Genomic DNA, 25,214 nt, shown 5'->3' on the forward strand with positions numbered 1-25,214 from the left:
ATTGGTCATATCATGGAGTTCGTTCCATGATGTCTGTTGGATGGGATTGCTGTGTCCATCTGTGGTTAGTTGGAGTGATGTAAGTAGGGTGGAGCTGGGTCCCGTCTGCCTGGAAACCATGATGAGTGGTGCAACACAGATTGGAAACCCACAGTTTGCCTTTGATGTGGGGAAAGAGATTTGAGTTTTGTTATTTGGGCCAGAAGCTTTTATGATATGGTGGTGGGTATTTAATTGACAAGGTAAGGATACCCTGATTTAGGACAGTGAGGTTGCTTTCATACAAGTAAGAGCTTCAACCATTTTGGCAAGAACGTGATGAGGGTGTTTTTATGGGCACTGTGACTTATGTTCTGAACATAGAAAGTAAGGTTGTAAATGAATTGGCATTTTACCAATAGCATAAGGTATGCTAAGTGGATCCTAGGACATAGAGCAATGCGTCATTTTCGATAAAAATGGAAACTATACACAAAGAGCATGGTTGAGAAACAAATCTGTAGTGATCTCCCCTCCTTCAGCATCTTGTTCCTCCAGGGCAAGGAGGTTTTGAGGATGGGAGAGGTAACAGGGCCAGTCCAGCCTCCAGTGTCAGCAGATGCATTCCCACTTTTGCTACCAACTGTCCCCAGAACTGGGGGCAGATGATGCCACCACTAAGCCAGAGCAGGCACTGAACTTCCATGTGTGTAGCCATCCTCCCCACCATTGCTTGTGGATGGCTTGGTGGTGACCACAGTCCTCAGCAAGGCAAGATCACTTGTGTCCAGGGAGGAGATACAGGCTGTGTGTTGCTGCTGATCGGGGAGTTAAAATGAGCAGCTTCCTGGAAACTATGATGCAGATAAGGCTTAATGCTCACATCTGTACAACAGGGCTCCATCTGTGTTCCAGGAAATATTTATCTTTCATAAGTTTTCATCTTGTACCTTCTGACAAACAAAATAAGAAGGGAAAGTAAAAAGGAAGCCTCATTGAACTGCAGTGGAAAAACTTCTTCCTTCCTCTTACAAAACCCGGTAGTTAGAAAGGAGCGGCTCCCAGTCCAGCAGGATGTGTATCTCACATTGAAGGGTTTTGGGGTAGGGTTGAGTGTGTTTTTTTCAAGTAGATTTTGACTTTCAGGTCCAAAATTAATGGTGCTCTTCTGGTGCTGGGAAGATTTGGGAAAAAACAGCACCAGACCTCTAATAATTGCCTATGATTTTAGAGATCCTGTCTTCCTCTGAGAATCACAAATGGGGGAAAAAAAACACATGACTTGTTTTTCAGAGCTTCATCTGACTGTGTTTCATGGAGCAGGAGAGATAAGGAGTCCTGCAGGACCTCTGTTTCTAAGCACGAGTTCAGTGCTGGGTTTCACACCTCTATATCAGCAAGTTTCTGTGTGTGTAGTGCCTCACCTATCTGGGAAGAGGCACATGGCATTTCTGCTTGGAGTACTGGCACTCAGCCCTGGAAGTATTGAGAGAAAAGCTGGGCCTGTATATGCTTGGCTTTAACCCAGCAGGACAACACTTTTCCAGCATGCTCTAAGTGGATATGGACATCTTGATGTGCAAGCAGCCCTCCCTTTGCCACCAGCTGTCTGGGACCTTTTAGCTGGCTCCTACCAAGGCAGCTCGGTCAAATGCAAGGTGGCTAAACCATTTCTGCCTCTCAACTGGTTCTTCCTTCTCTAAAGCTGGTGAGTGATTTGGTGCATAAGCCCAGAAAGCTCCTGCTTCCGGAGACGTGCTTTGTCAGTGGCAAAACAAACCCAAGAGGCACTGCGTTTATCAAGGCCAGGTTGGCCAGAGCCTCGGGCAACATGGTATAGTGTGAGGCATCCCTGCCCATGGCAGGGGGTTGGAACTTGATGATCTTAAGGTCATTTCCAACCCAAACCATTCCATGATTCTATGATTCTATCAGTTCGTTAGATTAACAAAGCGCCTGAGGCTCAGAGGAGTCGCTGAGTGCGCATTCAGGCATCTTTGCTGTGAAGCATCCCTCTGAGCCTGGCAGCATGGTTGCTCTGAGGTAGCTCCTGTGGAATTTGTCCACCAACACTTGGAGACACCCACTCGCTCATGTGGATTGAAATACGGCTGGGATCCAGCATGACGTGGGAAGAAAGGGAAGATCAGCACCACAGGAACGTTGAGGATCAGATACAGGAATGCTTGCGTCTAATGGGTTTCTGAGTCAAATCAAACTGAAAGGGTTCACAGGCGCACATGGTCACACTGTTTTGGGAAGCTGAAAATAGCGGCAGAGTGCAGTCAGTCCTTGGTTAATCTGGGTTTGTCTAGGCCAGACACCCAGATCCAGTTCAGGACTTTCATTAAAAGGCTGTATTTACAGAGCTGCCGACCTGGCCCATTGCCCACAGGGGTGACACTGGCCACTGGGCACCTGGCCAGTTTGACCGGGTGACTTCAGCATCCTTCTCCAAAGGCTGTGATGAAATGCTGGCTTGGCTCCTTCTCCTGAGACCTCAGACAGTGGGTCACGAGCAAAGCTGGGATTTCTCTGCCCCAGGCTCACAAACATCCACTTCTGTCCTGAGGAAAACCAGTCACACTGGACTTGCCCGGAAATGTCCTCTTTTGGTCAAAACTTCCCATCTGCTGTCTTGTTCCGTCAGCAAATCTTTAGGTGGTGAATGGAACCAGTTTGCCTGGTTTTGAGAGATCCAGTAAGGAAAATCAGCCATTCTGCATGCACTGGCATGAATAAGGCTCAGTTTGTGATTTGACTGATTGATGACAGTTGGCTTGCTACGGCTGGCTGATATTTCAAGTGAATTATGTGGAGGCTGGAGCAGCTTAACCCAGTATTAGACACCTGAAAACTCATACAGGAAATAGACATCAGGCATGACCCTGCTGCAGAAAAAGTTGCATGTGGAGTTTGCACATGGTTAGCAGCAGAAAGCTTGCTGTCAGGCCATAACTTTCTAATGACTAATCATTAGAAAGATGACACTTTCACAATCAGAGTCACAGAATGGTTTGGGTTGAAGGGACCTTAAAGCTCATCTAGTTGCAACCCCCCTGCCAGAGTCAGAGATACCTTCCACTAGAGCAGGTTGCTCAAAGCAAAATGTGGTTTTGAAGGTCACCCTTCAAAACACCTGGTCAGCCATGGACTTCTCAAGGAGAGGAGGGAGGAGGGAGGCAGGGCAGGGAAACAAGTGTGCATTGGTGATCCTATAAGCCTCCCTCTCCCATCAAAGAGACTATGATCTCTTCTGGGACACCCCATAGTGTGCAGTGCAGGTCCTGAGCACCATCTCCTCTGATGGTGCAGGGGCAGAACCATGCTGGTGAGCGGGGCTACAAAAGGTGCTGGTGGTGTCTGAGACCACCTAGCATCAGTAAAAGCCATCTGACAGTGCCCCACCTCCCACTGCCTTAGCAGAAAGGAGATTTCTTTCCCACTGTGCCAAGCAATGCAAAGAGAGGTGTAAATCACTGCTAGGTTATTTCTTTCTGGTAAGAAAACTTTTAAAATACCTATCCAAAAAGTAGCTGGCTTTATAAGGGGCACATGCATCACTCTGACAGCCTCTGCAGTTTGACAGACAGGCTCATTTACCACCCCGAAATCACTGCAATTCACTGCCTGTTTGGTGACAGGCACCCACCTTCATCCTCCCCAAGTAGCTCTATGTGGTCGTGGTTCCCTTTGCCATGGACATCCAAAAGCACAACGCTTTGTGAGCTGCTCAGGTTTTCATGTGGCAACTTTTGAAAGACACAAGCAGAGTTTAGAAAGCTGAAATGCAAAGCAAAAGACAAGAAAACCAATGGTTCAGGAGAAGAAACTGCTGGTGCTCCCACAGAGCCTACTGCTACTGAGCTGCCCATCTTCAGGTCTGAAAGCAGTTTTCTCTGCAATGTTTGGCCTCCTATTAGCCTGAATGGTGTCCTCTGGAGATATCTGTCTGTCCAGTGGTGGAGGGAGTTGGTGAGAGCAAGTCTATCAGTTTCATCAGGGCTGGGATGAGCCCTGTGCCTTGGTGCTTTCAACCTCTGATTGCAGGCACAAGCTCTGGGATGCTGATACACACTTGACAGTAACAACTGCGTGGGTCATACAAAGCATCACACTGCTTTCCTAAATTAAATTATCACTGCCAGGGAGAAGGACCAGAGAAGAGCAGGGCAGGGCAGGGTGTCCTATGGCCATGGGCTGACAGCTTGGTTTGCCTGCTTAAAGCCCAGGGCATCTGAGCAGCAATTCACATCACGTCTGATGCCATGACAGGAGATTGCTGGCTCCAAACTGTGAGAGGGATTACTTTGTTTGCCCACAGTCAGCTGACTCAAATGGTATATTCCGCACATTTGTGCAGTGATTAGTGATGAAATGCAAATCATATGCAATTGGTGCAAATGGCTGGTGTGCACAGCCAGCTCCAAAGTGAGGTGCTTTCATTTCCTCTTAGGCATTTAGGCTCCTTTTTAGTATCTACACAGAGGAACAGGATGAACCCACTTGTGATCTGAGCACATAGCTGAAGCAAACAGCAAGGGAAGAGTGGGAAAAATCAAGCACTGCCTGGATGAGCTTACTGAAGCGCATCTGTTTTGGTTGCATCCATAGATGGAATCCAGCTTATGCAAAGATCTTTGTTAAATAAACAGCTACAAACCACACAAGCAAGCCTTCCACATAGCTTGATTCCAGCCTTGTTTCTCTTGTTTACCAGGGCCTGGCTGGAGCTGTGTTTGTGGAATAGCCTGTCACATTGCAAACCAAAGTATCATAATGGTTGCTGGATATAGTAACAAAATATGTTTCCCTAAGCATCAGATTTGGAAAGAAGGTCTATAAACACAATGAAAGCAATAAAAAAAAATTCCCAAACCCTTGCCACAAAGAATAATTGCAAATATATATACAAATATATGCATGCGTATTTTTAACTTGGCTTCTGTTCTTCCTTGGCTTGCAGACCCGCTTCAATCTGCAGTTCAGTGGGGCTGTGTTTCCCCACTTCCAGGCAGCTCGGTGGGGATGGCAGGGCCAAGATAAATAAATAAATAAGGGTTTGTGGAGTGAGATATTTTATTTAATAAGTCTGATGAGTCCTCCTGAAACCCAGTTGTGAAAACTTTTAAAAGTCTGTTTCCTGTAGCTATCACCATGCTAGGAAAAGGGAAGCCCCATGGGCTGGTCAAATTTTTCCCAATCGCTGCAGTGACTTTTGCAGCTGGTCTTGATTTGCCTGGATATTGCTTGGATATTGCTCATTTTCCTAGCTCTCACAACAGCCCTAGAACGGAGATCCTGGCTCCCCTGGTACCGGGTGCTTCCCCATGGTGCACTGGCAGGTGAAGGGTGCCAGCCCAAAAATTAATCATCCCGATTGGTTCTTGGCTTTCCATGCAGTTTGAGGAAATGAGGCTGGATTCATGAATAATACAGTGAACACAGGAGGCCTTATACAGGACAAAATCCATGTGAATATAACTCCCATCACATCAGCAAACAGGCTTGTGCTGCTTGTGGCATTACCCTCCCTTCCTGACACACTGTGTTTACAGGGTTTGTGTGTGCCCATCAGCTGGAAAACAAGCCCTTACCTGTGGTTGGCTGATGGTCCTGAACAGCAGTAGCAGAAGGGAACCAGGGCTGCTCTGAACTTTAAAAGGCAAAACCAACACAAGCCAGCATTGAGGCTACAAGTGTCTGCTGCAGCTCTGCATGCCTCCAGGCTGCGTGTGCCTGTGTGTGCCAGTGCCTATTAAATACACATGGTCCTGCTATTTGTGGGACATTATATGTACGACAGGAAATAACCAGCCTGACTTGCTCTGCCTCTTAGGAAGCACAGAGGAATTGGTGGCTTTACCTTGATCTTGCGTGAATTGGAAGTAAACCTGTATTATCTTCAGCTTTCAAACCAGCCTCCCTCTGATCTAGTTTATAGCACAGCTGTTTCAGTTCGGAAACTGACATATTTTGGCCCCATGAAAAGCTGTGGTCTTCCCTCATGGCTGAGCATGCTGCCTAGCCCAAGGACATGGTGGAGGGTTCTCCTTGCTTTTCAGATGGAGATGGGTTTTATTCACGGCTTTTCTGGCAGGGCCTATCCACATAAATTGGAAGCAACTTGGAATACACCTTGGGCGTTTTTATCTGGGTTTCTGGGAGCTTGGAAGCACACTTTTCTGCCTATCTATCTGCTTGGATTCTGACATGAAGCTGTTTATCTGAGGTGTAGAAATGGAAATCTCATCTTTACCAGCTCCCCTGGAATTTTCCTGCAAAGATCAGTGAAACCAATCATTAATATGGGGCATCATTTATAGCTCTGTGCAGAATAATTCTCCAGGCTCTCTAGCAGCTATGAATTGTAAAACAGTAAAGACCATTACTAGAGGGTTCTATTAAAAAAAAAATGCATGCTTTTTGATATATAGTGTAGCTATCAGAAAAGGAGGCAGCAAATTAAAAATGTCTCTCAGCAAATACATTGTATGCTGCACCGTTCCAAATTCCTGAGCTTTTTCTTTTCCACCCCATTTCCTGGCATCTTCCCTGAGTAATTCCAATAAAATTAGAGACTTTTGATAATGTGCTCTGCAAAGGTACCTCTGGGGAAACAGCAACTGCAAACAAATGCTCACCTCTACAGATGGAGGACTCCGAGTCCAAGGCTGCAGCAACTGTGCCCAGGCACATTGGCTTGGCCAAACATAGAGTCACAGAATGGTTTGAGTTGGAAAGGACCTTAAGATCATCCACTTCCAAACCCCTGCCATGGACACGGACACTTTCCACTAGACCATGGTGATCATGCAGTCAAAACATGCTAAAAACTGCAGTGGGGCAAATTTGACTTAATTGTGCATCCTTACAGCCCTTCTTTCCTGATTTGGTCCAGATCCCAGCACATTTTGCTGCACATGATGGTACCATCATCTGAGTCTTTGGGACTGAGCTGCCACAGGCATTCTTGGCCGTTCAGGCTCAGGCTGGAGACTGCAGGCACATGGCCAGAAACCCTGACTGTGCTTGAGCCCTGACACAGCTATTGTGGCTTAAATTAACCTTAAACACCTAAATAGCTTTGAAAATGTGAGCTCTGGTGAGGAAACAGAACTGTGTGCAGCTACTAGAGGATCCCTACCTGGCTGTAGTAAATAAACATGCTCATGGTGAGTGAAGCATCCTGGTATTCATTTAAAAAACAGGCATCACAAAGAGATGGTGTGGACTGGTGTGAAGAATTTCAGCAGTGGGGGCTGCACCGCAGAGCATTTAGAAAGGCATCTCAGCCTTGTTTGAAACAGGGACTTTGAATCCTGCTGAAATTTCACTCTCTTCTTTGAAAACACTGATATCCTCCCAACAGCACCTACCCATGCTTGAAGGAAAAGCTAATGAGTTTCAGAGAGGAAGAAGGGCAGAATAAAAAAAAAAAAAGCAGCTTTTATTTTCTGGGTGGTTGGTTTGGTCAATTTGTTTTCCTCTTATTACACTTCGCTACAATCCCCTTGAATCCTGACAAGGAAATCTTCTTAAAAGCACCTCTTTTACTTTATACTCAATTGCCATTGACAGCATGGATGCAGGCATTAATGCTAGCTTTGTTTCTTCCTCTAACAGGCCTTGCACTGGTAGAGGTCTGTCATGTTCCCTTTCCCTCCCTCCTTCCTTACTTCCACCCAATGGCTCTTAAACCATCCCTGTGGTTCCCACCAGGCCCAGGCTAGGGAGAAACTCCTGAGCACAATGTACCGTGATGCGTTTCAACCTCTTTGTGCTTTAAATGTTTCAAACTCTTCTGGTTTTAGATTGCCCTTCCCAGCTTTTTTCTGTAGCATCACTCCATCTGCAGCCAGCCAACACAACGAGCAGGCTGGGGCATGGTCCTGTCAAGATAAGTGCTTTGGCCCAGAGTTAAATTCCAGCCATGTGCCTCTGGCTTTCCCCAGCAGCCCTGGCTCACTACACTGATCTCAGGATCAGGATAGCTGTAAAAGGAGACTCATCCCCTGCAGATCCCAGGCTGAGTACGAGGGGGCAGGTGGAGATGCCCCAGCAAGCTTCATTGCCCACCTAGCACAAGCTGATGAGGAGTGCTACCAAAATTACTGTGGAGAGCCTGTCACCCTCGCATCAAGTGGGACTTCATGTACTTGGACTCTCTGCCTGTGGCCGGGGGTTGGAACTAGATGATCTTAAGGTGCTTTCCACCCCTAACCATTCTATGATTCATAGCTGAGAGGCCATTGGTAAAGGGGAGGAGGCAAAGATATGGAATATCCCCAGGCCCTGTGCCTGACCCTACTATGGGCACCCAGGCCAGCCAGCATCCCTGTTGCAGACAGAGCTCCCAAGTGGCTCCTAGGCACAGGGAAAGCCCTGCTGAGGACACAGCCCATGTAAAGGCAGGTTTGGCACTGGGAGAGGATGGAGCATTTCCAGAGCAGATGAAATCTTCCAAGACCTTGAGCTGCCAGATCGAAGAATCCTACGCATTTTGCAAGTTTTTAGAGCCTTAGAACTTGGTCTAATTTAAGCAGATTTTTATGGGATTGGCACATTTTAAACTCTGGAGAGATCCTTCTGCTGAGTTTTATCCTCTGCAGGAAAGAATGAGAAAGACAGAATTACTCAATATGGGTTTGGAAAAAAAATGTTTGCATGGGTAAAGCAGAGTATCTTTTTTTCCCAAAGCTGAGTCTTCACTGGTGAAAATAGTAGGGCTTCTCATAGCTGTCTCAGCAGTGGTCACTCCACGTGAAAAGTTTCACTCTGAATGGGTAAAGGAGCAAGGAACTGAAACTCTAAAACAGTGGAAAGTCATGAGCAAGTTTAATGGCAGGCACTTTGGCATGCTCTGCTTTTGACTCAAAGCCTGGATGGCATCAGGCATCTGCATAAGCATATGTAAGATGTGGGGATCAGCTGGAGAAATGGCATTCAGGAACTCTCCCCTCTTCTTGTCTTGACTAAGGATTGCCAAGGGATGGTAAGAAGCTCCCAGGCTCTGGAGTTTGTGTGGGAATCATTTCTTCCACATAATATCAGCAGTTTCCAGCATAACAGCAATATGCAGCTGGACATAGAGCAGCCCCTGACATGGGGTGTACAACCTGTGGGGCTTGAGAGAGCCCTGTCTTTGGTGGGCTTTGGCTTCTCACCTTTGACTGTCTCAGGAGCAAATCCAGCAATGTGTGTGTCCACAGGGCCCTGCAGTAGGATTTTCCATCTAGCATTCCCTATACCCACCAGTCCTCCCAGCTCATAGATGGGCACTGGCACTGCTGAACTGGCCACAAAGAGAAGTCATTTTTAGCCCCACATATAGCTGGATTTAGCTTGCTCCCATGGGAGGTGTCCTCTGATGGCCTGAACACACAAAGATGGGTCCAGGCTGAGGGCACCAAACACTGCATCCTGCTGCCATAAATGGGGCTGACACATGGCTGAGGACTCTGTGGGCAAAAACTTTTCTGTGTTGCCATTTGTAAATGCTCCTTGCCATTTTCACCCAGGGCATGCAAAATGAAACATGGGCTTTTTCCCCCAGGAGGAGGGGAAGGGCTGCTGGCCAAGGTTTAGCACATCACATGGAGCCTGCCCATCATGTAAGGCAGCAGGATGTCACAAAGCACTTGAGTGTTCTTCCACGCTCACGTTTCTCTTGGCCACTTGGTTCCTCTTATTTTAGCTTTGTTTAAACAATCTCCTTGGTAACTGGAGACAGAAACAGAATTTTTTTATCCTCTTCATAGGGTTGGTTTCCTGCCTATCTCAGCACTAGGAGGGAGCCTTGGCAAATATGTGTTTGCTTTGTGCTCTCACAAAGCTTCAACCCCATGTATCACTGGGGATTAAAGAAGACCCGGTGTCCCTTTCAAAGGGTTTTTATAAACAGAGTTCCAGTTGACAGGGCCATATTTCACAGTTTAATTTATTTGGCAGTAAACAGAGAGCGTGTCAGTCACACAGTGTGAACAGTGGCTCTTACAATTGTCCATGTGCTCCCAGCTTTGAGCGTGTCCAGCAGCAGGGAATCTCTACTGGAGTGGCCTTTGTCCAGATGCTGCAGCTACCACTGTGGCAAAACCCTTTGTCATGGACAGAAAACAGCTCCTTGCTGTGACACTCTCTACCGTGGGTACCCCAGCCCTGCACATCTTGTAGTACTTGCCTCTGCCGGGACACGACAGCTCAAGGACATTGAGGTCTTCTTGAGGCAGTTTCAGAAAGGTCCCTGCAAGGGGGTGGGCATTAATAGCTGGCAGATCCTGAAGATCTGGAGGTGTTTGAAAAGGCAGGGTAAATGCCCCATCTCAGGTCTCATCTGACACTGTTTTTACCTCTGCCTTCTGGAGAGGCAACTCTTTGGAAAGGAAGGGGGAGAGAAAATAGTAAAATGAAAACAACTCCCAGACTGTCTGAAGGCTTGGCTGTGTTTCCAGCCAGGGGAGGTAAAATCAGCTCTTTCCTTTCTTTTTCTATTCCCTATTTGTGAAAACAAGTTGTGTCCAGAGAGACAGATTTCAAAGGCAGAACAGCTTTCCCCATTGCTCTGCTCCGTTCAGAGCCAAGCCTTGGGGCCAAGTTTGTCCCCTCCCTGTAATGTCTTTCTAGGCTTGGGACAGAGAGGAACTCTGCTGTTGCCAGTCTACTTCAGCACATGCTCTTTCTTGGCCAGATCCATACCCAAAGGATGGGAACAGCAGTGTGAAAACACCCAGCAGCACCTTTAGTGAGAACTTACAGCTGGGATTTTGGAGTCATTTCACAGGATAATAGAAAGGTTAGGGTTGGAAAGGACCTTAGGATCAAGGTGACATTAAATGACATTAAGTCATTTCTTGACTTTATGCTCCAAACACTGTCACTGTTTAAGGCAGCATTGCCATAGCAGCAGCTCTTCTAAGGGTGGCTGTGGAGTATTTTGCAGGGCTTGTTCTGAGTTTGCTGGCCTTATCTCTGGGCAGCTGTGCATCACCTCCCTAGCAGGGTATGCCTTGGGGCAAAGTGACGGCACTGCATGGCACTGGGGTGTAGCTCACATCTTAGGTTGTGGTCTTCAGAAATTAGCATCCCTGATGCTTCAGGCCTGTATAATGACACATTTCATATGCTAGTACTCAGAGGTTTCATGTCTTTTATACAGCCAGGTAACCCTCAGTATTGGTCCAGCAGGGGTGAATTGCCAAAGGACCAGTGACTCTGCAGCCAGTCATTTAAATTGCCAAAATGTGAGCTCTGCACTTGAACCTCACTTGACAGGAGATTACTTACAACTTCTGATAAAAGTTGAGCATGACAGTGACACGTTCATGAAAGGTCAAAAGGATTTTCTGTAGCTTAGGAGTCCACTAACATCAAGCAGGGCCCACACAGGGAGAGCAGGTAGGATGTTTGCTGTGTGCTGTGCTTGCAAATGCAAATCACATCTGCACACATGCACACACCATGTGTTGAAACGGATGTCATTTTGTTCAGCAGTTTGACTGCAACTTGTGTGCATGTGTGTGTGCACGCACATGTGTTTTGCCAAGTTGGCACAGAAGCTGTTGAGAGCAGAGGGGCACGCCAGTGTAAGCAGTCACAGGTTCAGTCACAGGTACCTTCCAAGTCGTGAGTCAGTCTCTTGCATCGCTAGGCAAAGGATGCTAAATGTGGTGGTGATGGTGAAGTCCTTATTTCTGCAACACCATCAGGAGGACCAGATCCTGCATTTGGGTCACCACTCCAACAGTTTTGGGGGCGTCTTGAAAAGAGGGGGCTGATCTTTGGGACCAGCCAGTGAATAACAGGGGTCAGATGCATCACTGACTGAGCATGGAGTTAAAATGAAGATGAATACTGCTCCTGAAAGGGAACATGCACATTTGATACTGATGTTTGCCCTTTTAATTTCTATGGCATGCCTTCTGCTGTCACTGAGCACCCCCTCATCCTCTCTTTTTCCAACATGCAGCTGCATTTCCAGCAGCAGAACTACCTGTCAGCAGCCCTGGCAGAGTGGCAGGGCACAATTGAGACCCCTTGTCCAGTGTCTTCCTTGCCCTGAAAGCCAGACAAGCAGGATTCAAAATGTGCCTTCCCTGGGACGGAAGCACTGCTATGATTTATACAAAACCTTGCTGCGGTGGTGGTGCTGGAGCAGCTGATGTATTTTGGGCTTCCTCAAATCCCAATTCCTGGTGCCGAAACCATGCTTTAGACATGGACCTCTCATTTTGCATAATCCCAATGTTTTGTTTAGTCAGCTTTAGCTCAGCAAAGTTTGCTAAATGACTTACGGGGCTGCAGAAATGTCCCCTTTCTGGCAGTTGCTCATTGAAATACATTTGGGCACGTGTCAAAGCCTTTTCACTAAGAGTGACGTCTCCTGTTTGAGGAGCATTGTCATGGCAACTATGCCAGGGGCACACAGGGAAGAGCAACTCCTATTTGTTGGAAAGGTTAGAGCAATTATTGCCATAAGGGGGAACCTGGCTGTAAAGAAAACCCACATGCGCATTCACCTGCCTAGAGAAGCAAGAAGCACTTGTAAGTTTCCAGTTGTTTTCCTTGGGGAAAATATGCATGAGGACGATCAGGGAAAGGGATGGGGGTTTGACCGAGAGGTCCTCTCCTGTACAAACCCCTTCATTATTTTATTTCTTACCATTCTTGTTTTCCACTTCAGGTGTTCCAGCAGAGGTTTCAAATCCAGTCTCGACCTCTCTTTAGCCCAGCTCAGCAGACATTTCTTCTCTGCAATACACCACCCCTATCCCTCACCTCTGTGTGAACCAGGGATGATCTTGCTGGTGGAGCATTATGAAACACTGGAGCTGAGCTTCTGTCCCCTTTGTTAGCTGCCTGCATTATCCACAGACCCAGCTGAGCAGCCAAGCACTAGGAGAAAATCCCAGAAAGGCAGAATGGGGGAAATGCCAGGTTTTGGTTTTGAACCCTGCAGACTTAGAACTGTGCTTTGCAGGGTTTTATACTGAGCAAGGATGCTGGGCTGGGCTGAGCCCTGGGCAGTCAATCATTTGCTTGCAGTGTGGGCTGAATTTTTAGGGACTAATGTTAGTTTTTAGCTGGCACAGGCAGTGTTGTGCTAGGCCAGAGGAGGAGTTATTTCTGCTCTGTCAGCTTTCCCAGGTGCCTTAAGCAATTGATGCTAGGGGTGGTTTTGTTCAAATTCACAACAAATGTGTTTTCCCTTGTAGTTGTTGTCACTTGTATTGCACTGTTTGCGCCTGATGTCCTTGGAGATTGAGATGCTGATCTAGATGGACCCTGTCCTGTTTGATCCCCCAGTGGTCCTGCCTCCAGCAGGTACCCTGGGAGCTTTAAGGACTGCATCACGATCTCTAGATCACTAGACATGACAGCAATGGGACTGGGAAAGAAGAGCAGTGCACTGTTTACTGGACACATTCCTGTGTAACATTATCTAGGAGTTCCTGCTCTGGCAGGGGGATTGGACTAGATGATCTTTCGAGGTCCCTTCCAATCTCTAGCATACTGGGTATTACTGCATTCAGAGCCATGGGAAAGGAAAGGTCACTCGTTCAGCTGTCCTGGGACAGCAGAACATTTAAGCATAGCATCAAGAGAGTGCCATGCATCTTTGCCTAGCTGGCCCTCTGCAAGATGAGACATTGACAGAAGAATGAAGAAGTGTGTTAGCCAGAGTCAAAACTCACGGCCAGTCAGAGCAAACATTGAGATTCCCCAGAAAAGCATTTCTGGTCTGACAAATCCTGCCCAATATGGTCTTCCTAAGAGGAGAGTCAAGCAGCATTCAGTCTAGCATGTGAAATCATCCTACCTGGCAATTGTTGCTCCTGAAAAGTGTTTTCTGAGGCACTGAGCATCAGCTGCACCTGTCATTTGCCAGCTCTGAGCAGCAACAACTCTCAGTCCTCCTGTCTATGCAAACCACCTCTCACATCTTGCATCTCCCTTAGGACAAGAAAGAGCAGGCTGGATCCTTTTCCAGCATTTTCCTGGTAGTGATGCTCTGGAGCAGGCCAGTGTTATATATTTGAGCCTTATGCTGTCATTTAAAATCAATGCATCCTGAGGCCAGGGGAGCAGTTGGTTTATGCGGCCATGAGAGTGACAACACAGCCCTGTGGTCTTACAAAGATTGATTCAGCAAACCTTGGAGAAAGAGGTGGAGAGCAACAAGAAAATAAGAGCAGCCAGATTAATTTTGGCTCCAGAGATGGGGGTAGGATAGAGGGACCCATTCCCCCTCCCTCTGTTTGCACTACCCAGGCTGGTGTGCTTGATCATGGGCTTGGTAGGCACTGGACTGTGCAGACCTAGGCTGCTGGACCAGCAAAGCAAGCTGCCACATCAGATCAGCTCACATCCACAGTTCCCAATGCATACGCCAGGCTTAGCTTCAGGCAGGTTTTCCTTTGCCCTCCACGCCATGTTTGCAGCACGCTGCAGGCACAGTTTTCATGAAGTACAGACCTCTCATTAAGCAAGGCATGAATCAGTGAAGGACCCCGCAAACATGATTCATGGGATACCATCAGCAAGGACAGAAACCCTCGTGAGCCTTCCTCTGTCAGAGACCACTGGGTAGCAGTTAAAATCATGTGTGACACAAGGCTGTTTGCGTAATCTGGCCTATTTCTGTGCATCTTCTGTCCCTCAGAAAGGTGCATCCCTGTGCTGGCTGAACAGGCATCGCGTTGCCCTCTCGTGTATCCCTTGCCAGGCACAGATACCCTGCACGGGGATGAATGACTCCACCGCAGACCTGGGTGTCTCTCTGCATGTGAGGCTGTCATCCTCACCATCAGGTGCAATTTTGTTGTCAGCTGGTGAAATAAAAGCCTGATCTGCTCCTTTTCGCTCCCAGCAACAAGACAACTTCCCTTCTCAAGTAGCTGTCAGAAGTTTGAGGAATAAAGATGATTAGTGCATGAAAGCACTCCCTGGTGCCGTAGTCAGAAGAGTTATCAGCTGCAGGGACAAACAGGGGAGCAGCTAGGCTTTATTGCATCTATAGCAGCACAGACAGGGCCTCAAGCTCCTGCAGCTTCCAGGAAGGCTCACCAAGCAGATGTAAGGACACCCAGGGAGATGAAGAGCAAAACGTGGTGAAGGTGGGTACAGGGAGATGAAGAGCAAAATATAGTGAAGGTGGGTATAGGGGGATGAAGAGCAAAATATAGTGAAGGTGGGTATGAGGAGTTAAAGAGCTGCCTTGCTGTTAGTGGTGGACTCCCGCCATGCCCTGAGGTCTGGTCCAGGACAGTTTGCATGGCCCTGGCTGCTGGCTCTGGCGGTGCCCAGCTCTGATGATGAACATAGAATTGTAGAATCAGCTAGGTTGGAAAAGACCTGTAAGATCATCAAGTCCACCCGTTACTCCAGGACTGCCAAGTCCACCACTAACCCATGTCACTGAGGTCCTCATATACACAGTTTGTGAACACGTCCAGGCAAAACAATTCCACCACTTCTCTGGGCAGCCTGTTCCAATGCCTGAGCATCCTTTCCATGAAGAGATTTTTCCTCACATCCAGTCTAAACCTCCCTGGTGCAGCTTGAGGCCATTTCCTCTTCTCTTATCACTTGTCACTTGGGATGAGAGACTGACCCCCACCTACTTCATGCTCCTTTCAGGCAGTTGTAGAGAGCGATAAGGTCCCCCTGAGCCTCCTCCAGACTGAACACCTCCAGTTCCCTCAGCTGTTCCTCATCACACTTAGGCTCCAGGCCCTTCACAACTTCTGTTGCCCTTCTCTGAACCTGCTCCAGCACCTCAATATCTCTTGCAGTGAGGGGAATGATTTGGAACTTTCTTCCCTGCAGCACCACATCCCATAGAGAATCCTGCTTGCCCTTCTGCACAGGCACTGCTGTACAGCCCTGTACACGCTCACACGAGCTGCACGAGGCGAGGAGTCTCCCAAGCCACGTGCCCGTCCCTCATGGCAAGCTTTAACTTCAGCTAATTAATTGACTGGCTGGCAAGCAGATGTACGAGAAATCAGTGTGGCAGCTTCCTGCAGCAGTATCAGAGCACATGCTGGAATGGGCAGCACCACTGGTTGTAGCACTTAAATACCGCCTCCAGAATGTGCATCCCTCAATCACAGCAGTACATTTTCACTGTGATCACTGAGCCTCTGGGTGGGAAGTATTTGGCTGTTGGGGGATCAGAGCTGGCAGCACTGGGTTTAGGCAACAGGATCCACCCCTGACTGCTTACCCTCGATGTTGTAACTATGAATCTGCAGTTGAACGTCTTCCAAGCTACTCATATAGCTCTCGTATATGAGTAATAGTGTGTTCAGTGATCACTGATCAGGGTGATCAGTGAAAGCTGGATGGGTGACAAGCTCCATAAGTATACTGTTCCCTCTATTAATTCAGGAATAAGTGTCTGTCCATCCAGGCAGTGACAGCATGCCATATTCTCACTGGCCAGCTAGTTACTTGTTGGTTGTGTGTTTAGAATTGAACATTTTCCTGGCCCACTGGAGACACCATTACTGGCTATGTGCAGTACTTCTTATCTATTCCAGCTCCAGCTCGTGGGTGATCTAGGCGCAGTGATGCTTTCTTAGCTACTAGATCTCTGATCTAGGTGCGCTGAAGCATTGAGGTGGGCAAGATAACCAGATTGGAAGGTCTCTGGATCAGAGGGCCAACATCAAAGCTAAAGCAAGTTACTCAGGCAACTTTGAACACCTCCAAGAATGGAGGTAGATGGCCTTATTCTCTCAATGATTTTTAAAAAAAAAGAAGAAAATAGTGTTAAAAAGGCATGACTACAGTTCTGAAAGAGAGCTAGAGATACATTATGAAGCAATGAAAAGCACCTACCACCATGATGAAACTGAGCAGCAGTAGGAAGTGAGTGCTGGAGCTGAGACATCTCTGCTCCTTGAAATCTGGCCCTTTCCAGAGGTGTGCCCAAAAATCACAGGTGGGCTGGCGTGCAAAGTACAGATCACTTCCCCAGAGCATCTGCTTGCTGTCCATGACACTGAGCTGGAATTATCAACCACATCTCTCTCCCTAGCATATGAGATAGATACCATAAATGCCAAAAGCTTAGCCAAGCTCAAAGGGAAATGGGAGAAATCAGCTAAACACACAGAAACCTGGTCTGGCTAGGGAAATCTGGGAGTTGGGAGAGCATCAGTTGGAAATGCTGTATATATGCCCATCCTGCTCTTATATCCTCCTACTCCAAGGTGCTCATGGCAGGTAGAAGATGAGGCTGTGCTGGATGGCCATTGGGTCTGATAGGGTGTAGCAGCTCTTCCCTTGAGACACCAGCATCATCAGCCAGGAGGACTTTTATGTGGGCTGTTGTAACTAAGGGTTATGTAGGAATGCTCTGTTAAAACACCTTTACAGTTCAAATGAAATAAAATGGTTTGAAATGAATAAATCCTGATGGAGAGTGTTGGACCTGGAACTATGTCAAAGATTCGTATGCAGCGTTCACGAAGACACCATCCTTCTCTTTTTGATGCTGGGTGTCAGCAAGAGGAGAAGAGCTGGAGCTGCAGTTCTGCAAGATTTGTTTTATTCTTTGATTTCCCGTACATGGAAATGAGATGAAATTCATTCCCTCAGCAATTGCCTTGGCTGAAGGCTCAGGGAAGAGCAATCTCCAGTACAGAAATGCAGGCAGTTGAATGCACTATGGGATGCCTTCAGCCTTCATGCCAGAGCAGGGCTCTTTAGCTCAGGTGAAATGAACTCAGCGCCAATGGAAGGAGAACCCCAGCAGCAGCAGTGGTTTGCTGCAAAATTGGCCCATGGTGTCACTGGGGCTTACTGCAGTGGCAGGGAGGAAGGCAGGAGATGTGCCAAGCCTGGTGGTTTAGGCCAACACACAACCTGGGTCAGCAGGGGGACCTCTACCCCCCTACACCTAAATCTGTTGGAGAGATGCTCCAGGAATTGTTCTTTCCCACCTGCAGTGTGACCAAGGGACAAGGCAGGAAAAAAAATTTCAGCTTTTTCAAGGGCTGCGGTGTTGCACACTCGTGGGATCCTGAGTGTTTGGCTTAAATTCCCAGCTCCTGGAGATGTTAGATTATGGCAGAAACACCACTTTCATCCTCAAATCAAAGCTGATTCCAGACCTCTGGGGAAACTTGAGGAACAGCTTGGAAACGCCATCTAGATTGACCCCAGATTTACATGAGGAGAAGAAAATGTGCAATGGTTTAGAGGCTTCTTTAATCTTCTATTTTAATATTCTGGGTTTTTCCCTCTGTCCCACGGATTTGGGACTCCTGGTTTCTGTCCCTGCAGTGACTCAGCAGTGGGTTTTTCAGGGTGATATACAGTCCCTTTTGTGGTGCTGAAAGAGACCCCAAGCCACAGGAGAAAGATTTTAAGCGCACCTTTCAGCACATACTTGCACTGTTGGGACTTCAGGTATTGGCATACTTCATCCCACTGTGTTCGGCCAGGGAAACCAAAGAGCAGACATCTCAGCTGCTGCACTCAGCACTGCAGCCCACATCACACCATGAGCCTTAGCAAGCTGTCCTGGCTCTGCCAGGCACTCCTGGTCTGCTTCATTCACACCATGTATTCTAAGGCAAGAAAATCAGCCTTGCACAGCAACTTCCAGTACCTAAATGGGCTACAAGAAAGCCAGAGAGAGGCTTTTGACAAGGGCCTGTAGGGTCAAGACAAGGGGGAATGGCTTTAAACTGACAGAGGGGAGACTGAGATGAGATCTTAGGCAGAAGCTCTCTCCTGTGACGGTGGAGAAGCTCTGGCACAGGGTGCCCAGAGAAGCTGTGGCTGCCCCATCCCTGGCAGTGCTCAAGGCCAGGTTGGATGGGGCTTGGAGCAACCTGCTCTAGTGGAAGGTGTCCCTGTCTGTGGTGGGGGGGTGGAACTGAATGAGCTTTAAGGTCAATTTATGAGCTTTAAGGTCAAATGAGCTTTAAGGTCAAGGTCCAACTCAAATAACCCTATGGTTCTATGTACCTCTGGAAAGGAGGACTGCAGGCAGTAGGCTTACAAAACTGGACACTGAATGCAGCAAGAGCACAGGACTAAGCAAGGCCACTGGGAACAATGGCTGCAAATGCACGGGCCATGGACACAGCCCTGTGTTAGCTCAATGCTGCTTACATTATTACAGCCTTGCTATCCAGCAAATCTCTGCCTGGGAGAGGAGTGAGAAGCAGAGACCATGTCAGAGGATCCTGCAAGAGCAGGGTGTCATCAGTGCAACCAGTGCACATCCTAAATTACCGTAGAGAGCAGTCCTTGCTCTAATGCAGGATACAGTGTGGAGCTGCCACATCCTCCTCCTTCCCCACTGATCAAACCTTGCCACATGCATGGCTGCAGAGGGGGTTTGCAGCAGGTAAAAGGCAGCGCAGTGGAGATCAGGTATGCTCTAAGAATAGCCTGTGTTATTTTCACATAATTCGCTATTTCTCAAACAGGTGTGATCTCAAACACTATCGGGAGGAAATCCTTTTTTCTGGGATTGCAATCTCATCCCAGGGACACACTGACCTCAGCAATTCTTGCCCATAGAGAGCAGACTTAGCATTTGTTTTGCCCACCTCTTTCCTCAGCAAACTTCTACAGCAGGAACAGCAGCCATGCACATATCTACCCAATAAAGAGCACTTGCTCGCATCCTACAAAGATCACCTGGAAAACTACAGAATAGCAGCACCCTCTGGCAGTGGCATTTAAGGCCCTAAGGCCACATTATTCAAGGAAGCCCTATTGATGCTGGGTATAAGCATTAGTAACAGGGTTTTTAACTGGTGAGAATTATTTTGTGGGGCTCTGGGGAAGGTCACACGCTGCAAGGCAGAGGACGCCCATAGGAAGTTTATATCTTGATACATTTGCTGCCTTCAGAATTGATGAAGGCAGCTTTTTAAATTAATTTTCCTGAGAAAGGCCTTTTTTCATACATGGGGGCAGGGTGCAGTGTACATTTTAATGGGAGTTGTCAAGAAAATTACCGATTTTGTTAGTAATGCTTTTGAAATCATGCCATTCCGTTAATTCTGTCAGGTCCTCTTCGAGAGCGCTGCTGAGAGCATTTTTGCATCCTTCATTAGTTTTTTAATGCACAATAATTTCCCCTAACTCTTCAATGCAAAGCAAGATCAGCTGCGTGCTTGGTAACCATTTTTTCCTATGTACAAACTTATTGCAGAAATAATTATAAACAGAACAAATTATTACAGATATTCATTATAAAATACAATTCACCGAGCCGTGCTGCACTGTTACAATTTTCATAGCCATCGCTTGCTCTTGAGTAAATGGTTTCATTATAAGCATGAAGGGCAAACTTAATGCACTTCTGACTCATAGCAAACAGCACAAGAAATCATCCTGGCTGTTCCTCAGAGCGCTTGGCGGTGTTTGCTCTGAATATAGTGTCAACTCTGCTGCCAGATACTTGTCAGCTTAACAGAGGGGCTCTGGGTGGCAGTACAGATGTGCAAGGAAGGGAGAAAGCCAGAAATTACGGCAGCATGGCCTGAATTTCACTCCCCTAGAGCGTGGCTTTCTTCCATGTTTATGGGGTTTCAGCGCTGGGACCTGCTAGGAACCTCCTTGATTATATATTAGATCAGCCTCAGGGCTACTCTGGCTTCTGCTGGCTGCCCATGGAAAGCACAGAGGAGTCAGAGATGGGACAAGAGGCTTTTTCTCTGAAGCATTCTTATGAAGCTTGGGCAGGGGGAGAGTGACTGTGACTGGTTTAAGAGCATTCACAGGAGGGCAGTGCCAACAAGAGCAGTGGAGAAGCAAACCCAGCCAGGAGGTCACCTGCAAGCAGAGGGCTGCAGACAGTCACTCCATTGCCTTTTGGTTTCTTGTTGGTATTGCCTTCTTATTCCTTGTCTGGGACAAGGTCAGAGCCAGCAGGAGATCCTGTCCCATGTGAATAGTGAACAGGGAGCTCCAGGTGGGAGCAGGGGATGCTGGATTTATGTCCCACATCATGACTTTGTGAGGGCTTTGCCCTATAGGAAAGATCAGAGTAGTGTTGTGTCCCCTTCCTACCCAGTTCCCTCTTGTACTTCAGGTTTAGTCACCTTCTGGCAAGCAGCTTTCAGCTGGGTTTCTGGATCACTTACATGATGAGTCCCTGAAAAGAGCTGGAAAACAGCTTCTGTGCTATTTTTTTAATCCTGGTAAAGGAATTTTCACTCTATGGGGTGCCCCAAGGAGTAAATCTCTGCTGATGGCCACAGCCTCCTGCGAGGCTTTTGCCCTTCATGGTGCATGCTTCGTGGCTGTGCTCTGAGCAGGAGCTCTGCCTATGGACCTGCCCTGCTGATGATACAGGGGCAAGTTCAGCAGCCCTGGCCATGTGAGAAGAGAGACTTGCTTCAATACTCTCTAACAGGAAAACACCAAACCTTTGAGGCTTGGGGAAGGATGTGGTGCTTGCAAAGGAAAATAAAGAAGTGAAATCTCACTCTCAGTAAAGCTTTCCTTCAGCCTGTCCTAACCAGAAAGGCCATCTTTCCCATATGTTCCCTGCACAGAAAATACCCGAACTCCAGCATCTCTTTCGTGCTTGTAAATTGGAGCCTTCAAAGCCCAAACTGATCAGGTCATCACGATGTTGTGCATAGATCTGCTACTCCTGGTGAGACAGCCTTTTCTGTGCGCAGGGGATGGTTTAAGCAGTGAATTGTGCTTTCAGAGGCTTGATCTGTGCTGGTTCCCAGTGCTCATGCCCCCAGGAGCCCAAGCAGTGTGTGCAAACTGTTCTGTACCCTGGGTGTTTGGAAAGGAACTTGTCTTGCTGCCCCTGTGCTGAGGCATTTCTAGAGGAGGCTGGTCCAGGCTGTGTCATATCCAGTCATGGTCCCTGGCCGTGCCGGGGAGGATGGAACCCCGTGAGCTGCTGGTGCTTTGATCCTGTGATCTATGCTTATCCTGAAGCAACCTCGGCCGATCAGCTCCTGCCCTTTGCTTTCAGCTGTGTTGCCCCTTCCAGCCTGTGCTACCAAACCCGCTGTTTTATGTCTGCAGCACCCTTCTCCTGCCATTTCTACCCTCCTCCTTGTCTCCCCCCTTCCCTTTTTCCCCCTTACTCTTGAATCTTTATTTCTTCTTCTCTGTTCCAGCAAAACGATATCAATCAAGGTGATAGATGATGAGGAGTATGAGAAAAACAAGACCTTCTACCTAGAGATCGGGGAGCCCCGGCTGGTGGAGATGAGTGAGAAGAAAGGTGGGGGACGTGTTCCGGGGCTGAGCCCAGCCTGTGTGTCCCTGTCTGGCTCACTCATACCTGGCACATGCAACTCCGAGCTCACATCACCAATGCCTATGGAAAAGGGCAGGAGTGAGGACACTTCCCATCTCCCCTGAAATCAGACATGCCCCATCCCACCATGGTCCAACCATGGCCAGGTGGAGGGGATGCTCCTGCCCTTACCCATACGCCCCAGGAGGGATGTGCAGCCGCTTTCCCCCATCCAACCATCTCCGGCACCACGGCACCCGGGCAGATGTGAACTGCATGCATGTGTGATGCCAATCATGTGTTTGCCTTTGTCTTGTGTTCCCACAGGAAATTCATTACCCTTAGAGTACTTGACCGTGAGGAGTATGAGAAAGAGTGCAGTTTCTTCCTTGTGCTTGGGGACCCGGTGTGGCTACGACGAGGAGTGAAAGGTGTGAGAGTAAAACCAGACCAGCTCTCGAGACGCTGCCGTCCGCTTTCTCTGTGTCTCCCTACTCTCACACTCCTTTCTCCTCGCACTTTGGCTCCCGGCCGTTTTGCCCTCCCTCCTCTGAAGCTTGGCCACTTTTTGCTCTGTTTTCTTTCCTCTTTCATTTCGGGAGGACTCCGTCTCACTCACAAGGGACCCCAGGAGCAAGATGAGCTCCTTGGATGACTCCCAGAGCACCCAGGCAGGGGACAGTGAGCACCACCAGAGACATTTTGAGAGCAATACCCTGCCACATCACAGCTACACATTCATTTAATTGAGTAGAAACTTCAGTCTTGAGAATTAAAAAGGCAATGCTGCATTATTTTTATCAGAACATAAAATAGTTTTCTCTGGAGATAAAATGCATGGCCAGAACAGTAATTCCAGCCTTTTTATACTGGCAGTAGGATCCGAAAATAGGTAAGAATCACAGCACAAGCAGGTAATACCATAAGATGCAATCACTCTAGGAGAAATCAGGTTATACTCAAATAAAGTTTCATGGCTCTGCACTGGATAATAGCTTCTCATAGGATTAATAAAAACAATTTCCTCTTTCAGCACATCTCTTAACCAACTGCAAAACTTCCCGAAAATACAGAGTTTACTTGTTTTTCTATGCATTATTTTTCTGCTAGGAAATTAAGTGAAAATTAATGGCAGCAGCTAATTCTGTGCGCTATTGGTGGCTGAGCAGAAGCAATTTTAGAGTTACTTAAGATAATTAGTTGCCCTACAACAGACCCTTATCAAAGCCTTTGTGAAAAATTGGCAGCAGGATTTGGTCTGTCTGCCTTGGAGCTGCTTCCTAATTTCTGGGACATAAGCTCTCCCTTCAGCAGGCATGGGGCTGTAATACATTATTTGTTCAGGACAAAAAGGGCCTGCAGTGGTCCCCATGCTGAGTGGGGACCTGCTACTATATTTCAGTCTGAAAGCACATCAGGCAGTGTTGTCACGTTCCCCTTCAGTGCAGGTGCCATCTAGGTCAGCTGCACCAGATTTCCTGCTGATTTATGTGACCAACTACCAGAAGCAGGGCTAAAAAATCAGACATACTGACATGGCCCAGCTCTGCTAGTGGGATTTGTATCATTAAATGATGCTGATGGCATCTGTGGAACATAGCCGGTGTTGCCAGGATAAAGTGACACATGGACAGGTAAGATCAGTGGCTCCAGCTTACCTACCTTCATGGGGGCCAGTGTGCGCTCAGCCTTACGAGTCTGGCAGGAGGAAACATGCTTTCCAGGACCCAGGTTTGATAATCATTGTGCCAACCCAGGAGGTCCCAGCTGAAATTAAAAACAAAGGAAAAGGAAAGAAAGTCCCTCATCTTCTTGGTCACATAGGTAACAGAGGAAATCTGAGTGAAGATCAGCTTTGCAGACTCACTAACAAAGGCAAGCCAAGATTTGAAAGGATGCTGTTTGCTGCTTTGGCCATGCAATGATTTCATTTATTTATTTATTTATTTTAAACTCATTTTTTGTGCTTGGTTTTGTACAAGAGGCAGTGAGACAGAGCAAGCAATGTGCTTGGCACCCTGGAGATGAGAGCATCTCTGAAATGTTGCCCTTGGGCCATGTAGCTATGGTGGGGTCTGCACCGCAGGGGCTAGAGACAAACTGGTACATTAAGGGTGAGGCTTTTTCTTTGGAGACCTAAAATGTTGAGCAACAAGATCCCTGAGCCAAGCCTTGCCAAGAATTTTTCTTGTGTCATATACATCAGAAGCACAGCTACATGCTGGAACTATTGTTCCCCATTAGGCAGGTGGAGGAGGTCAAAGCCAGTAGCCACTGTACATGGGACAACTTGTATCCTCCCCTGGGGCAGAACTGCCTCCCAAGGCCAATGGAAGATCTTGCACATGCAATTCAAAGGGGGAAAATGAATTTTGGAAGTGTGCCTTGTAATCCCATATCCACCTCATGTTTGCAATAGTTTTTATTTAAAATCCATAGTTCCATGAGACATTTCTGTTCCTTTATTTTTAGTGCCTTCAACACTAATGGTATCCTGCAGCTTTACAGGTCTGAAATGTCTTCCCTTGGATCTGGAGTCTTTCTGTGGATATCCCTTTTGATTTCATTATTCATTTACTTTTCTTCTTCTGTGTTTGTCTCTGTCTGTCTCCTTCACAGCCCTGTTGTTGAATGAGCTTGGTAAGCGTGCATTCGTTTTTTCTTTTCCATTTTTCCAGTTTGCATATTTTCTGACAAGAATTGATTTTGCTTGATGTTTTCCTTTGCTCACGCCATTCTCTTTTAGGGTGGTCAGCACTATTTAAGTAAGCTCAGGTATCTAATGCCACATCTTTCCTTGGTGCAGAGCCTCAAAGTCACTACTGTTAACAAGCAGTAACACACTGTGGCAAGGAGCATTTCTGGGGGTGGTGTTTCTACAGTCATAGTAAACTGCCAATACCCCGCGTTACAAACCCGCACCATGCAAATTAACCCATTGCCTCTTACATGGCAGAGGAAGGATTGCCTGGTGACTTAGGGATGCTTGCGGCTC

General features: G+C 47.5%; 1 protein-coding gene across 7 annotated transcripts in view; it reads left to right on the plus strand.

Moving 5' to 3' along the window:
• The window catches only part of SLC8A1 (solute carrier family 8 member A1), a 113,831-nt gene that overhangs the window by 78,703 nt on the left and 9,914 nt on the right, over positions 1-25,214 (plus strand). For 2 of the 7 annotated variants that reach the window (XM_062614349.1, XM_062614343.1), the window contains exons 3-4: positions 22,098-22,204; positions 24,839-24,859. In XM_062614349.1, the coding sequence (XP_062470333.1) occupies positions 22,098-22,204; positions 24,839-24,859 (128 nt within the window). Of the gene's footprint in view, positions 1-22,097; positions 22,205-22,546; positions 22,651-24,838; positions 24,860-25,214 lie in introns of all 7 variants that reach the window. The other 5 variants (XM_062614345.1, XM_062614347.1, XM_062614346.1 and 2 more) reach the window with 3 other exon arrangements.

The sequence above is a fragment of the Pezoporus occidentalis genome, unplaced genomic scaffold (assembly GCF_034315485.1).
Source record: "Pezoporus occidentalis ecotype Australia unplaced genomic scaffold, CSIRO_AGI_Poc_V1 ctg175, whole genome shotgun sequence".
In the NCBI taxonomy this organism is placed as follows: Eukaryota; Metazoa; Chordata; class Aves; order Psittaciformes; family Psittacidae; genus Pezoporus; species Pezoporus occidentalis.